Source organism: Mercenaria mercenaria, unplaced genomic scaffold, assembly GCF_021730395.1.
Source record: "Mercenaria mercenaria strain notata unplaced genomic scaffold, MADL_Memer_1 contig_2017, whole genome shotgun sequence".
In the NCBI taxonomy this organism is placed as follows: domain Eukaryota; kingdom Metazoa; phylum Mollusca; class Bivalvia; order Venerida; family Veneridae; genus Mercenaria; species Mercenaria mercenaria.
Window position 1 is genome coordinate 1,270 of NW_026460046.1, and position 17,999 is coordinate 19,268.

Below are 17,999 nucleotides of genomic sequence, written 5' to 3' on the forward strand. Positions count from 1 at the left end.
GTCCTCAAACCGAAGCACATTAGGACATTGTTTTTGGAAACTCCATAAATATTTTGGAAAATGATATATTTGCCTAATGTTTATATTTCAAAATATATGTTTGTACCGGCGGAAACTGGTATCACGGGGAAACCTAAGCTCAAAACATTTCAGTTTTAAACAATACTATTCTTAAATTTAGTTTATTTGAATACTTCAATGTAATATAAGTCAACACAATGACAGAGGCATATCGACCCTTGGGGTTGTAAAAGCAGCTTTTAAATTCATTTCTGTCTATCATTCTGTGTAGCGGTGCGATTAATCTAACATCATTTCAACATGTCGGAGCCAGAAATATGTATAGTATTCGTTTGTAATTTGTAATGTTATTGAATCACAGAAGAGCAAACAAACTGAGAGAAACAGAATATGTGCAACATATTTACTTGTTTCAAAGATTGATACTGCCAATATAATCCAATGTCGACAACATTGAAAGTCTCCATTTAAAATAACTTATAAGTTATAAAATAACTACACAAATCAATTGATGCAAACAATTTACAGGGTACGTCAAATCATGCAAAATAATATAAAGAAAAATACTCATACCGTTGATCCACGTGTTTTCTGCGATACCGCACAACCAATACCGGAATTGTAACTGTCAACAGCATAAGAAAAAGCCCAGCTATTACAGTAATAATTACTTGAATACTGGAGAAGGAATAACTGGAAAATCCTGTAAAGAAGTTAAACAAAAGTAATAAAGTTTTGATTTTTTATTATTTTACAACAACTGTACATACGATAGTTAATAACTTTGTTAACTTTTGCTGTATAAGGCACCATGGGTATATAATATACTGAAAGTTTGTATGACTTTAAAAACCGTTGGAGAGACTTAGGTTTACATTTCTAAGAAGCATTTACATGTAATTTAATATTTTATGATTATATATATATTATTTTATTCTCTTTTCAGTTTATGTATTTTCGATGGTACTAATTGTGTATTTTCGTGCCAGTGACAAGATGCAGACGATATTTTCACTTTTAAATCACCTAATATGTTTCAAATACCAGGTACTAATAGTTTTATATAATAAGATTTACAGTGCATTCCCGATGCTACGAACCGCAATTTAACGAAATACTAGTATACAACGAAAAGGTGTTGTGGTCTCGGCTGCTTTTCTTCTTATTTCTATGTTACAAAGTCGCGGTTTTACGAAAATGCAATTTAACGAAAAATGCGCTTCTACGAATGTATTGTTATGCCCTTAAAGCCTGTTTTCAACTTGTTTTAGTTGCGATTTTACAAATACCTGTATTGTCTAAGTTTTCACACCTTCCATAATGGCGTGAAAACACTTTAGAGTGGAAAGTGTCACTATCATTTAGCTGGGCGTAAGAAAACGTAGTAACTGAATTCGAAACACATACGCTGTACACTATGACACAAGTTAGTGGTTATTTTTTTCTCCTATAACTATCAAATTGGATGACATACCAGTCACACTAAGTCTTGCTTCGATATCTATACAACTCAAACAATCACTGCATAAAGAAAATAAAAAATATTTAACTCCTGGTCGTCTGTATATTGTCGTTTTATTATTCTGAACTATTCAGTAAAGGGTAGCTGAGGGTATCGGAATATGCAATTGCGATTTTTGTTCTCGTGCAACAATATACCATGTATATGTTTTATGTACAGTGAATAAAAAGTGAAGAAAAAAAACGTTTAATATTCTAGATACCAGAATCGGATAAGATTTGTAGTAAACCCAGATGTACATACAAAATTGGTATAAATGTACTCCGATACGAAAATCACATGTTTAAATACTTCCGGTTACGACGTGTAGATATAAAGGTGCTGTATAACGAAATTTCCTATGCTACGCTCGAACGAAAATGCGATATTACGAAAAACAAACGGCCGGTCCCTTGGCTTTTCGTAGGATGGTGATTGTACTTTATGTCAATAACTGCAGAAGATTATGTATAATAACAAAGAATTGTTAAAGTATTGTTTTTATTGCCTGTCATGGACACAACCGCAGCATATTTGTGTTAGCATTATATATGATGTTACATTTGTTTCTATTCGATTAACATCACACTAATACTATTATAGGTTTCCAGACTTTCCAGCTTTTGATGATGGAGGAAGACCCCAGGTGCCCCTCTGTGCATTATTTCAGGAACGGACAGGCACTGGGCAGAACCATCGGCCTTCCATAAAGCAGCTGGATGTGTTTTTTTTTACATGTAACGGGAGGCTCCTGATGTTGTTAGTACAAGTAAAACAGAAATCATAGTTGAAATCTTTTTGTAAAATGTTCATTTTTGTAGTCATTGAAACACATGGCACTGTTATTGTTAAAATCTACGGCCTGCAAATATCAAAACAAATGTTTACTACATGTATGTATTATTGTATAATCAAAAAGCAAATTCGATGAATTGGTATCCCCCGCCGAATGGGCAAAAAGTTAGGGATGTTAACATGTATATTTGAACTTAAAGCAACAGATGTCCTTAAGAGAGCACAAGTAAGAAATATGAATCGTGGGTGGTGACGGGGATGAGGGGGTTACAACTTCACATGTTGATAAATATTCATGAAAGGTTTGAAGGAATGAAACAAATTTTGGGGGAGGGGGTGACGAGGTGAGGGTACTAAACTTCACATGTAGATGATAAATATTGATTGATAATAAATAACGAAAAGATGTTGGGAAGGGGTTGTGTATGATCAGCATGGTTGGGGTAACTGATTAGAGGAGTGAGTTGGGGGAGGGTACAACTTTGAATGTTGCTAAATATTCAAGGAAAATTTAAGGTTTAAAGAAAAAGAAAACTATGGAAAAAAATTGTGAGCTAGGGGATGGTGGTGAAGGAGGTGGGGGGGGGGGGGGGGTGTCCAGGACGAAGGGGTGACTGGGTGTGCACAACTTCACATGTTGATAATAAATGTTCATGGGAAAAAATGAAAGAAGTTTAATGACATTCTACCAATCTGTTAGTTTGTCATGTACAAATATGTGGATTTTTAAACAATTAAGAGCAATAACTGAAGTTAATAAAGAGATCCTGACAAAATTGTGTGTGCACTACTACATTATAGTGATCTAAATTCATTTGAATTTTAATAGTTCTAGGTCATATATGTCACAAGTTGTGAAGCAGAAATTGTCATATTTATAGTACCCTATAAAGTTAACACTAGAAACTACTAAGGGTCATAACTCTGGTGTTACTTAAGCAATGTGACTGAAACTTGATATGCCGCATTTCCCTAAAGTGGTAAACATGTATATAAGCTTTCTTAAATACTTCGCACCACTTCCTACATATGGATCCGGACGGACGGACGGACAACGCCAAAAGTATATCCCTCCGCCTCGGCGGGGGATAAAAAACGAACTTGTGTGCTGGAAAATAGTACATTTGTACTTGACAAAAGATAGTTCGTGTTTCTTCTTTTTTTTCTGTATTTGTATTCTAATGCCCTGTTCACATGACGAAATACTTATACATTGGCTTAAAGAAAATACATACAAGATGTGGTTAACATGTAGTAACGGGTTATGAGTGCCACAAAATTTTGTTAGAGATTCAACAGTTTCTGTTAGTAAACTGTGGCCTTTCACAGCAACTCATAGTTTTATGCACAATACGTGTCGTATTAGATACTTAATCCGCTTGATCTATCAAATGGTATATAAACCTGCTTAATATTTAGTTTTTATCTGAAACGTTAGATTTTCTTTTAGGTCATAATTATCTCATAATGGCTTTGAAAGAAAGAATGAAATCTTTGAAATAAACCTTTTTTAATAATGTCTTAACACTTCTTCATTCATATCTAAGATATTTTTTTTTTTCAATTCACTTCTAATCAAAACAGTCTTACATTTTAGAAAAATGGGCTTATTTGTTAGTTATTATTGTTTTAATGATAATATAAAGCTTAAATATATACTGAATGACTGGTCGGTACAGTATACAAGATTATAGAATTTAAATGCAAAATATTATCAAGTAAAAGATAAATTAAAGAAATAAAATATCAGTTTTTTATATCAACCAATTACAATCAGAAAAATAATGTAATTCATAACTTAAAATATTTATTTATTTATTGTTCTCGTTTTCTTACCAATAATTTTTTTAAATAAATATTTTTGTAACCCTTATTGATAACTGAGTTTGAGAGAAATTACATTGCATCTAGTTTGTGTATTTAGTGTATTTCCTCATATTGCTGTATATAATACCTTTAAATTATACATATAAACATAAATCAGTGGGGTGGACGTACGCTGTAAAGATTAAGTGAGTGAACCATCAGTTTTTGGTAAACAGACATAACTACATGAACGAACCCTGAAAGCATGCAGAGAAATGTCATATTTACAGAGGAAAAGGGAAATAAGTCTGTAAAAATAAAGACGTTTATTTGTAAATATTGCACTCGAGCCCAAAACCTTTTTTTGTCTTAAAGTTATTCGACTATAAATGCAATGTTGCTAAAGAATAGGCTTTTCGGTACAGCACTGGCACATTAATTCTAACCATATTTATAATATATTCATATATTAGCGGACACTTGTATCTTGCTGAATAGGGAATGAAAGGTTTAAACTATATTTAATATTTCAAAAGCATTTGAAAGTTTAGTAAAGGCACTTCACGGATGCCGTATTTGGCGACATATTGCATTTAACGCATAGGAAATGCCAAGTTGATATATAACAATTTTGCTAAGGTTCAATATCTAAAGGAGATTTTTATATAACATTAATCAGGGTTTCAGAAAACTGCAAATTTACTGGTAGCCCATTGGGCTACCAATATTTTTGTCTGGTAGCCCGAAAATTTTAGTTTATTCGACAATGACCGTTTTGAATTATTTGCTTGTATACTACAGTCTGCTGTTGGGATTGAATGCTGAAATTAATATAGGGTTTCTTAATTCCAGCTATATGCATATGTTTTTGTAGATATTATTCTCTAAAATATCAGTTACTAGTACCATCTGACACTATTTTTTTCTCATTTTTGTCTTTTTTTTTTATTTTTTTTTTATTTTAGAAGATTAAAATATTTAAATTGGGAATTCTTCTCCCTCTAATTATTGCAATATGACAATCATGAAAATGTCTTAAACTCCACAAGTAATGTTACTGAAAATCTGATATCTTCGCATATTCATCAGACAGTATTTTCAATTTACTTGGCAATCGACCTACAGAGTAGGGTGTCTGTCACTGACAAAAATGTCAGTCACTGACAAAAGAAATCCCATGACAAAAACATGTTTCCTTGCAATTAATAATTATCGTTCTTACCCTCTGATGTCTGCGATACATTTCTGGAAATAAAAGAAAGAAAGTATGAACGAAACACATAAAAAGTTTTAAATAAGATATTTGCCTGGACTAATTTCCGAACAAAAGCTAGACATAACAATGATGTTACTGCTATTGCTAATAAGATAATGGTTCATCTATGCAGGGACATCCGAGTTCGGAGAGAGGACAAAAATATCGGAAAATGGGGCACATACTTAACGTTGCTTTTTTCCAAACCTCATTTTAATACGATCTTTAACTTGGACATATTCAAACACTTAATGCTTTTGGACAATCTGACATAAATCAAAAGCTTAAGAAAACAAACTTTGTATTTCACTATGTATACGAAATTTGTAAAATCCCTAAAACAGGCAAACTTGGCATATTCTACGTGTGAAAATGTCACACACATATTCATGATATTACAATCATAAACTCTATTTGTCAATCAATCTATTTCTTTTGTCGGATAAATGGGACGGATGTGACATGATTCCTCATATAAAAATGTTATTGTTTTCGCGCAATATTAATGAAGCATGTGTATTGGAAATTTATGGAGAGCATTAGTTCAAAGGTGCACCTGATATTTCGAGATGCTGACCCGACATTTCGATTTAGTAACTCGATATTTTGACTTAGTAACTAAAAATATCGAGATACGTAACTTCAAATTTCCAGGTAATAAATATATTCTTCCTTATCAGCAAAATTGGAACGTCTGTCCGTCTGTCAAAGACCAAAAATGTTAATGGGCTATTTCTCCTAAACCCTGAGCTCGGAAGTCATTTTACTGACTTGACTCTTAGATAGCAAAAATATAATGTGGAAACATTTACCTACAGACCCATATATGGTACACAGCATGTAGAGACTTGTACGTATGCTACAATACATTAATGTATGTTTTACTCTAGCTTCTAGAGCTACTTTCGTTTTCAAACTATTTGCAGGATATTTATCTAGATTAACATGTATTGTACATTCTGTATATCGTATATTCTGGTAGTAGGGACTCGAAATAGGTCAAAAACCTACTTGAGGTCAAATGTGAAATTTTCTAAGTTTGAACACTACTCGGTCACCTTCTATAATCTCTTCTCAAACTTCGGAGCTGCTCGTAGTGTCAAAGGGCAGCCGACACCCATAACTGCACGAACATATAGAGTATGTTTGTATTTCCTTGCCAAATGGACTCAAATAGACTCAAACTGGGTTGGAAACATTCGAAATTTCGGCTTAGTAACTTGAAAATTCCATTTACGTAACTTGTAATGTCAGGTAAGTAACATTACTAAAATTCGAAAATCCGCCATATCATCTGAATCGTGCCGAGGTGACTTATGACCTAACAAAATATCTACTTATTGATTAAGACGTTTAAACTTTAGTTCATGATACTCTCATAGACATTAATAGTAACATATACAGTGTACATGTAAAGGTAACATGTGAAAACGAAACAGTCTGAAAAAATATAAGAAGCTAGTATTCATTCCACTCAATTCGATTAAGCTGTACCATAATATTTGGACAGTATAATTCAAATAATAACTAGAAGATGCTTTTGTAGAAAAGCACATGTCTCCGCCAATGCATAGACGTATAGGCAAGAAGTTAATAGGGGACAAGAGCGAAAGTCAAAGAAATGGATTTCCATGTTCTGTCCGCTGCAGCCTTGACCTTTAATAAAGTGACCCTAAAGTCAACAGGGGTCATCTACTCTGTATGTTCAATCAATTTTATAAAGTTTCAACATTCTGGGTCAAGTGGTTCTCAAGTTATTGATTGAAAAGTGTTTCTATGTTCAGCCCTCTGTGATCTTGCCCTTGACCTTTGATGGGGTGACCCTAAAAACAATAAGGGTTATCACCGCTGTAAGTCCTATCAACCTATGAAGTATGAATGTTCTAGGTCGAATGATTCTCAAGTTATTGACCAGAAATAGATTTTTATGTTCTTTACGCTGCGACCTTGACCTTTAATGAGTTATCCCAAAATCAACAGGGGTCATCTACTCTGCATGTCCAATCACCTTATGAAGTTACTACATTCCGGGTCAAGTGGTTCTCAAGTTACTGACCGGAAATGTTTTTCCAGGTTCAGGCCCCTGTGACATTGACCTTTAACAGTGACCCCAAAATAAATAGGGGTCATCTACTTTGCATGTCCAATCATTCTATGCAGTTTCAACATGCTGGGTCAAGTGGTTCTCAAGTTATTGATCAGAAATCGTTTTCCATGTTCAGGCCCCATATGATCTTGACCTTTGATGGAGTGGCCCCAAAACCAATAGGGGTCGTTTACTCCATAAACCCTGCCACCTTACGAAGTTTGAAAGTTCTAGGTCAAATGGTTCTCCAGTTATTGATCAGAAGCTAAGTGTGACGGAGCGACGGACGAACGGATAGGGCTAAAACAATATATCTCCTCCAGTGGGGGAGACATAATTAGAGGTAAAATATTTCTAAGAAAACATGTAATGACTATAGGAATTCCATGTTTGCTTCCTAATCTTCGTTGCTATTCTGTAATACTATAACAACTATGATTATGGTAAAATACAAACTTGCAAACTGGTTTGTTGCTTATGATTTGACACCGCAGTCCATCTTTACACTCTCCAATGAGGAAATAACGAATGTCGCATGGAGTGCTTACATTTTCAGGAAATTCTGAAATTAAATTTAACAGGAAATATAAAATGATGTTAATAAGAGAGAGAGAGATCATTCTTACAAACAGCCTAATGACAGATTTGCCACAAAAAAACTCTATGCTTTTGGTTATGGTAAGGCAGCGAATATGTAAACTATGCAAGAAAGCACTATATAGAATTATATCACGAAATGTTATCATTTTCAATACAAATTATTTTTTATGTGAAAACATACACTAAAGATTTTCGGAACTATGCTTGCAATGTGTTGATCAAGGACTCAGAATAATGATACATGTATGAATATTTTGATAAGAGAAAGTCAAGAGAAAGAAAACCATTTGCTTACACAATTTAACTTGACTTTTTTGTGCAAAAATACATTTGTAATAGTTATATAAGCGAACAATACCCTCTGACCGTGAATGTACCATTCGTAAGAGACAACCTCTGAGATATCAATACCAGTAGGCCCTATTTATTCTCCAGCTTCCTTATTCAATAGTTTTACTCAAGCGTTGAAACTGACGATCTTCAGGATTTACCTGCTTTAGCTTTCACCAGAGTGCCACCATATCGTATTCCTACACCCCTGTACAACTGCACTATAGCAAGAACTAAGCGATCAATCGAATGAACTGCGACACCATAAACCAAAGTGAAGTCTGCAATGATACTGCCTGTCCTGAAAAAAAAATATTGATAATCATTTTACATTGTTAGATACACAGTCTTATAAATACATGTTAACAAGCAATTCGTTTTCATTAAACCGACCAAGGAGCAGTAGTCCAGTGGTTAAAGTGCAAGCTGCCCAACCCAGAGGTCGGGGTCACAATGACTCCTCAAATGACACCAATTACAGTTCTAATTGTTTTTCAAAAAGCAGATTACAGATTTATTCAAATAACCTTTAAGCCTTCATCACATTTGCGCTAAAATAAATTAGTATAACCTTAACTAGCCAGCCTTGATAATTATCATCTAAAAATCGTTATCATTTGTTTTAAATTAATTTAACGTTATTAAACAGACAATCCTGCTTTAGTGAATTTTGGAATTGATATTGTGTTATTGAAAGAGTCACCAACACCTATTTATCGTTAGATGAAATTAAAACATCCAGACACTTTTCTGTCTAAGTTTCGACGGGAATACTATTGAAACTTTATGACTATTTAACCAGCTAGAATCAAATACTACATAAGGTATATTCATGTAATGTTGATGATAATAATAATAACATTGATTTTGATGATGACGACAGCAATAATAAGGATACTAACAATTTAACAAGGATAACATAATTGGCAATAACCATTTTAATACATGGTCCTCTAAACACAATAAAAATTAAAAAACATTTACATGTAAAATTGACGGTCAAATTTAACACTAAACGTTATGCACTAAACTAACGTATTTCTAAACAAATTTATCCCAAATGGCATGAAAATATCTTTTAAACAGCAAATAGAACTATAAAAATATATTTAATATCCTAATATCAGAAGATAAAAGTGTATCCCTGTTTCTCGTATTCTCAGGGTTCCTCATATTCTCGTTTTTTGTCTTAAAGCTGTCAAATGATATGATGTTTGTTATTTTCTAGACATAAATGGCACAAAACTGACACATTGAAAATTCCAAGTGATTTGAACGTTTTACTGAATTTTCAAAAAATAAATCCTTATTTTTGTCTGGTGGTGTTAGTAAATTTCCTATAAATTATTCATTATGCAATTAATTGTCATATTTCTTGATATATTTACTACAAAATATATCTTTTTATTACACAATGGTAATTTTAATGTTTTAAATTCTACAAGTTATTTGTGATGAAGAGTCAAATCTAAATCCACAGGACTACGAGTAACTCTTGGTTCATTTCTGTGGCTGAGGGTATTATCAAATACTGTAACAAAATAATTAAATGGAATAAATTCTATAACATCTCATGGCTCCATCTGAAAGACATGTGAATTTTCTACAAAATGACATCCAAGTATTGTTTTATGAAATGGTTAATCTGTTACTGGGAATAAAACAACCCCTTAGGCCACTAAGAATATGAGAAAACAGGATATACAAGTAGTTAAAATAAGTAACTTGTAATATTCACAGTAAAACTCTAACACCTCTTTCGTGAAACAATTACAGGAAAGCGATATCATGTTCTGTGTACGTTCCTTATTATGTTATAGTGACCATCTCAATAGAAAAAAAAATATTTTGTGCACGTTTAATTTACCTTTCTAAACTGAAATGTCAGATATGATCTCGAATGACTAATTGCAATTGGCAGAAGGTTCCAAAATAGCAGTGAAAAAGTAATACTTACCTGATCCCAGAAATTGATATTGACACATTTGAGAGAGTGTAGTTTCGGAAGTATAACAAGAGCTAAAACAGCATGAAAAATGTCATTGATTAAAGTTACATAACGTTAAGTTGGTCAAAAATATACAGTGTTATTACATTATTAATATATAGTTAATAAAAGGATAAATCTTACAATACGATAATCGCGTCAATGCACATACCTTAAGGTTTGATATATTCTAAATCATTCCATTCCAAACTAACTATATTTGATACATGTAAGTGTAGAAATTTCTTTAACAAAGTTTTTCTATTATTTGGCTTAGTGTCCTAAAGACTCAGATAATCCAGTTTCGAAATATATATTGGTTTATGAAGACACACATTCCGACTATGTTTCCTATAGATCGGATAGTAATGTGTATTTTGACCTATTGACATAGCTTTTATCGCCAGATGACACTGTTTTAACCAACATTTTATGAAAACACATATTCATAAAGTGGAAAATTTAGCTTCTGGAGTGTTTACAAGACTTTTCTTTGATTTAATCCAGCGACTTAGGTTTTTGGCTTCAGATATAATCCAGTTCGAATTTGACCTTGTTTTATAAAGTCAGCTGTCTGACCATGTTTCATTTAGACACTATACTCTTCAATAATATGACATAGTGGTCTAGTGCGACAAACATTATGACCAGGTTCCATTATTATTAAACTGCAGCTGTAATAATAAAGGCATTTGGATTGTTGGATTGATATTGTTAAGGTCATATGTTTTAAAAATGTATAGGTAATAAATGACAAAACTTACAGATTCCTTCACATTCTCGGATATTTGGATATGCGAAGAGATGTTCTGGAGATTGCTCTGGCCTGAATCTACTTCGTATTTTACAGTAGAGACAATGGAACTATTCCTAACATCTTCAATGAATACAAAAATATCAGTAACATATAAATGTATGTTATCAATTACTAATTAATTACTTACAACGATACAAATTCTGAACAAAATCTTCAGTTATCTTAATTGCTAGTGATGCAATGATATTTCGGTAAATGTTTGATTACTTTGTGGTAAATAGTGATTCAGTTTAAGCGAATTTTGATAATATTGCAATGTTATGAATTTAGATCTTCAAACATTAAGTGTTATCAGAATATATTACTAGATCCTACCACTCGATGGACATCGCTGATTCAAAATGAGGTAGACAGTAAATACTGCACAGGTCGCCCAAAACGACAAAAATGAAAATGTTGAAGGCTCGGTTGGAATGGGCTAAATTTATTGCTACAGAAAATATATATTTTGTATGCCGGCCAGGAATTTCCGGTATTTTCAACGGGGCTGAAAAATCAGTCCTATCTCTGTGGTGTAAGATGATTCTCGTATTGTTACGAACTACATCTATGTAGTAGATTCGTGTATTTATCTTTTTTTGTATATGAAACAGGATAAAATCACCTTTTTAGTTGTGCTTCATACCTTAAAGTATCAAAACAATATGAGAAAAATATAACATTACACTACAGGTAACAATGCGCTTTGTCAACGTCAAGGCGCCCTTTCTGTCGACTGTGCATTCCCAGCTTTTTATATAAGCTAATGTAAGAATATCAATCGTTTTATCTTATTATTGTATGATATGATATGCAAGAAAAAGAACGAGGTTCGAGCTGGATATTCCATCCGCACTTACAAAAAATTGAGGAGTCTAACAGCAGCACAAAAGGCTGTGAGTGTAAACAATCAATGACACTGGGTATAGATATCGCCCAATCAAATCCAAAATTCTGGTAAAAATGTACATATCTATTTTTCAATCACTTGAAAGCTGTCCTTCTGACAACTACTTTCGTTGACATTTAAGAATTGAGTAGACTGATATGCCTTGTTGAAGCAATATTGGAAAATGTATAACGACAATATGACTATTTGATCCCTCCAGACATTGAAGGAAGTAGAAGAGATTATATGAGTGTTACACGGCAACCCCTTTGCAAAGATCGAACATATCGGAATATTAGTAAGCAAGATATTACATGTGCATTCTCTATAATTTTTTAACCGATTTTTTATCTTAGAGGAATCAAAGTCAAAGTTTCCTAGTTCCATCGTAGGCGAATTCGAAATGAAGGCTGTGGAGGTTGTTTCGCGTTCGCCCCTTTCTGGTTTGATCTCCCAAACAATTACACTACTGAAAAATAAAACTGATAGCCAATAAATAAAAATTGACTTGCACCTTTTGTTGTTCGAGGGAAAATGTGTTTTCAACACTATAATATAATCGTTGGGACCAGATCTACGGTTCGGGAGTCTAAGCAACCAGTTTTTAAGCAATCCGAGGTAGAATAATACTTATTAAAAAGGCGTTTGCCGGGACTGAACATGGTTCGCGTAAATGGGTGTATTCAGTCGATCCGAGTTCGAGCGACTGAAGTTGGACTGAATTACAAAACTATGATAGCTGACTTAACATTGAATCACTTTATGATATAGATCCTAAATATGGCCGCGGTGTGAGTTTATCCAAAAAAAACTTACAGGGGTATATTAAAAGGTTATGTAATACCAAATCATAAATTCATTGCAGCATATGTATCATTAAACATATCTTTCATTTCGCGAAGGAATTATCGTAGCGTTTAAAACCGAATTACCTTGATTTCGCCGACTTTTGGATCATCAGATGTGGTAACTATAGTCGCAGCTTGACACTAGGCATAATCAGGCAGACAGAATGATTACTAGAGGATTCCAATCAAAATGCATTAATCAATCCTATATAATACATCGAGGATTAACAATTAATGAAAAGGAGAAGTAATTTCTTTCCTTTGTCTGAATGAATATACCCGTTTTGGTACGTAATATATAGAATATTTCTGATTATTGAAATTTCTAGACTGGAATTTTAAAATAATCTTTAGATAAGAACAATCCGATTACTTCAGATACAAACCTATGCAAGTGAAGCCATCTTCTGACAAAATATATCCTCTGTCACAACTACAAAGGAGAGATCCATTTAGAATTAGACATCGTTGATGGCAGGTTACATTTAATGGTTCACATTTATCTACATAATAACAGTAGATATCATTTCTAGTAAAAGTTTCATTACATCGACATGTAAATGAAACTTTTACATTTACACATTGGCGATCACAGTTGACACTAACCTCATCGCAGTTATTCACATCAATACAGGAGATGTTGTCATTCTGTAACTGATAGCCAGGATTACAACTACAGAAAAATGAACCATTTTGGTTAGTACATTGCTGTTCACAACCACCATTATTTATATTGCATTCATTTACGTCAATACAGGTGGTCTTGTTGTTATGCAGTTCGAAGCCGGAATTGCAGCTGCAGAAAAACGACCCATTTCCATTGGTGCACAGATGCTCACATCCTCCATTCAGTATCTCGCATTCATTTACATCATTGCAGGAGATGCTGTCCTTTTGTAATTCAAAGCCGGAATCACAGCTACAGGAAAAGGACCCCTCTTGATTGATGCACAGCTGTAGGCAACCACCATTCAATGTGTCACATTCATCTACATCCGAACAGGAGATACTGTCATTTTGTAGTTCGTAGCCGGAATCACAGCTACAGGAAAATGATCCGTTTTGATTGGTGCACTGCTGCTCGCAACCTCCATTCAATCTGCCACATTCATCTTCGTCAGCACAGGAGATGCTGTCAATCTGTAGTTGAAAGCCGGAATAACAGCTGCAGGAAAAGAATCCCTCATGATTGGTGCACTGCTGCTCACAACCACCATTCAATGTGCCACATTCATCTACATCCGAACAGGAGATACTGTCATTTTGTAGTTCAAAGCCGGAATAACAGCTACAGGAAAATGGTCCGTTTTGATTGGTGCACTGCTGCTCACAACCTCCATTCAATATTTCGCATTCATCTTCATCAGCACAGGAGATGTTATCATTTTGTAGTTCAAAGCCGGAATAACAGCTACAGGAAAAGGATCCCTCTTGATTAATGCACAGCTGCTCACAACCTCCATTCAATGTATCGCATTCATTCACATCAATACAGGAGATGCTGTCATTTTGTAGTTCAAAGCCGGAATAACAGCTACAGGAAAAGGATCCCTCTTGATTAGTGCACAGCTGCTCACAACCTCCATTCAATGTATCGCATTCATTCACATCAATACAGGAGATGCTGTCATTTTGTAGTTCAAAGCCGGAATAACAGCTACAGGAAAATGATCCCTCTTGATTAGTGCACAGCTGCTCACAACCTCCATTCAATATTTCACATTCATTCACATCAGCACAGGAGATGTTATCATTTTGTAGTTCAAAGCCGGAATAACAGCTACAGGAAAAGGATCCCTCTTGATTAATGCACAGCTGCTCACAACCTCCATTCAATGTATCGCATTCATTCACATCAGCACAGGAGATGTTATCATTTTGTAGTTCAAAGCCGGAATAACAGCTACAGGAAAATGATCCCTCTTGATTAGTGCACAGCTGCTCACAACCTCCATTCAATATTTCACATTCATCTTCATCAGCACAGGAGATGCTGTCATTTTGTAGTTCAAAGCCGGAATAACAGCTACAGGAAAAGGATCCCTCTTGATTAGTGCACAGCTGCTCACAACCTCCATTCAATGTATCGCATTCATTCACATCAATACAGGAGATGCTGTCATTTTGTAGTTCAAAGCCGGAATAACAGCTACAGGAAAATGATCCCTCTTGATTAGTGCACAGCTGCTCACAACCTCCATTCAATGTGTCGCATTCATTCACATCAATACAGGAGATTCTGTCATTTTGTAGTTCAAAGCCGGAATAACAGCTACAGGAAAATGATCCCTCTTGATTAGTGCACAGCTGCTCACAACCTCCATTCAATGTATCGCATTCATTCACATCAATACAGGAGATGCTGTCATTTTGTAGTTCAAAGCCGGAATAACAGCTACAGGAAAAGGATCCCTCTTGATTAATGCACAGCTGCTCACAACCTCCATTCAATGTATCGCATTCATTCACATCAGCACAGGAGATGTTATCATTTTGTAGTTCAAAGCCGGAATAACAGCTACAGGAAAATGATCCCTCTTGATAAGTGCACAGCTGCTCACAACCTCCATTCAATATTTCACATTCATCTTCATCAGCACAGGAGATGCTGTCATTTTGTAGTTCAAAGCCGGAATAACAGCTACAGGAAAATGATCCCTCTTGATTAGTGCACAGCTGCTCACAACCTCCATTCAATGTATCGCATTCATTCACATCAATACAGGAGATGCTGTCATTTTGTAGTTCAAAGCCGGAATAACAGCTACAGGAAAATGATCCCTCTTGATTAGTGCACAGCTGCTCACAACCTCCATTCAATGTGTCGCATTCATTCACATCAATACAGGAAATGCTGTCATTTTGTAATTCATACCCATATTTACAGCTACAGGAAAATGATCCCTCTTTGTTCGTACACAGGTGTGCACAACCACCATTATTTATATCGCATTCATTGACATCAATACAGGACGCGTTGTCATGCGATAGTTCATACCCTAGATTACAACTACACGTAAATGATCCATACCCGTTTGAACACAAATGTCTACAGCCGCCATTATTTTCTTTACATTCATTTATATCAACACAGGTAGTGTTGTCTTTCTGTAATTCATACCCAATATTGCACACACACCTGAATGTTCCCTGTCTATTTGTACATCTGTGATCACATCCGCCATTCTGGATTGCACATTCGTTTACATCTAAAATATCAAATTTAGTGATATATTAACATTCTCGCCTATAAAACATCATTTGATGTATTTTATTTTTTATGCAACTGTGTTGATACTGCACCTCATAAAATAGGAAGTAAAATAAAGGTGCTTAATTATTTAAGAAATAATAAATATGTCACTATATTTTACCAGTAATAAAATATGGGCAGGAGTTCGGATGCGTAATAATTAAATCACGAGTGCGTAGCACGAGTGATTTAATATTCGCATCCGAACGACTACCTATATTTTATCAACTGATAAAATTATTGGAACATATTTATTATTTCGATTCTTCGCATTTTACACCACTACATTTTAGCTTGATACGTCATTCGGCTGGAAAAAAATCAGAAGTAAATACTGTATTCAAAGTTTGTCTTTGCAGTTTCTAAAATAGTACACGTCACCTTTGATGACACTGCAACATACACACCAGAACTTTGCGGCATATAAACACGTTAACACTTGAGTGCATGAATTATTATTTACTGTCCAAGTAGACTCTAGTCAGTATTATTTATATTATTCATGACAAATTAAAAACTCCATTCTAAAAATGCATGCAATTATAAGCTTGTATTTTTCTGAACGAATTAATATTTATACTCACATACTGAATACTGAATGTATCACTGAGTCAGGAATCCAATGGTAAAGTAATAACTTTTTGAATTTTTGAGATAAGTTGGTTTTCACTATATGGCCAAAATATGTTTTCATCGGAATTAAAATCCTTGGTTTAGTACCGGGTACCTAAAGACTTATTCATGATAATCAATAAACTGTATAAGAATTAATTGTAAAGAGAGAAGTCTTGGTTTCATTGAGGTTGTTGATATGTAATGAAAAGTGCAAGTTGCCCTATGCTCCCGAGCCACACTTATAAGATTTACAATTTCCCTCGCCTCCTTTCTCTGATTTAAAATTTATAAATGTGTTTGCATTTGTGATGGATGAAATTTGCAATTAATGTAAAATACTCTGTTAAAATACTTCTGATGATAAATTCAAAACCAACTGAATCGATATATTTTGAATTGTTTTTGTGATGAGCATTATTACAACTTTTGACAAAGTATTTGAAAAGAATATGACGAAAGGCATTGTCATGGAAACCCAGCAGAAATATTAAATATCCTCTCCAAACCCGCATATCTATGAGTGCTGCCGGTAATGCTGGTAGATTCTGCCGCTTAAGGAAACTGATCAACAATTCTTCAATAAGGATAGAAATAGACCGGAAAATATTTCTTTTTCAAAATTATTCTTTTCTTGCGAGCGGTAAGATTTTTTCGCATTTATTTTTACCAAGTTTGGCGCGGGAAATTCGACGGGGAGAACATCATCGTTGAGTGTCCTAATTATGAGACGAAAGATACAAACATTTTAAGCTGTTAGCGAATAAAGTTCATAAAACGGTTATGACGCCTTAATGAATATTATTTAAAACCATTCAAACATTTCGATAACGGAGGTCATTCAAAATTTTGTGACATGTACTATTACGGTACATTTATCTACGCCATGAGTAAGAAATTAATGAAAACAGTTTAAAATATTGTGATTAAACGCGATTCAACGCGATCTGCGTAGAGAGCCCCTATGTGAACGGGACTAACAAGCACATCGTTGCATATGGAAAACTGTATGTCAACTAATTAGCACAGGTAACAGTTTTGTTCAATGCACGAAATCTAGCAGTGGAAAACATACATGCACGTTTGCTGATCTACAAAATTAATATAAATACTCCATGTATTTAGACTCAATGCTTTTATGTTTTCTTGTACTTTGGGACCACGGGGCCTATTCAATGTATACCGTAGAAGAATCCGGTGCCGGAGGGCGTGAGTGGTGT

General features: G+C 34.3%; 1 protein-coding gene across 1 annotated transcript in view; it reads right to left on the bottom strand.

Annotated features, from left to right (window-relative positions):
* Nucleotides 1-356: 356 nt before the first annotated feature.
* The window catches only part of LOC128552082 (uncharacterized), a 45,781-nt gene continuing 28,138 nt past the window's right edge, over nucleotides 357-17,999 (bottom strand). Inside the window, exons 9-15 of the mRNA XM_053533086.1 lie at nucleotides 13,301-16,123; nucleotides 11,146-11,258; nucleotides 10,352-10,413; nucleotides 8,556-8,695; nucleotides 7,921-8,026; nucleotides 5,346-5,368; nucleotides 357-724 (exon numbers count right to left, since the gene is read on the bottom strand). Of these exons, the coding sequence (XP_053389061.1) occupies nucleotides 561-724; nucleotides 5,346-5,368; nucleotides 7,921-8,026; nucleotides 8,556-8,695; nucleotides 10,352-10,413; nucleotides 11,146-11,258; nucleotides 13,301-16,123 (3,431 nt within the window). The 3' untranslated portion in view covers nucleotides 357-560. The remainder of the gene's footprint in view (nucleotides 725-5,345; nucleotides 5,369-7,920; nucleotides 8,027-8,555; nucleotides 8,696-10,351; nucleotides 10,414-11,145; nucleotides 11,259-13,300; nucleotides 16,124-17,999) is intronic.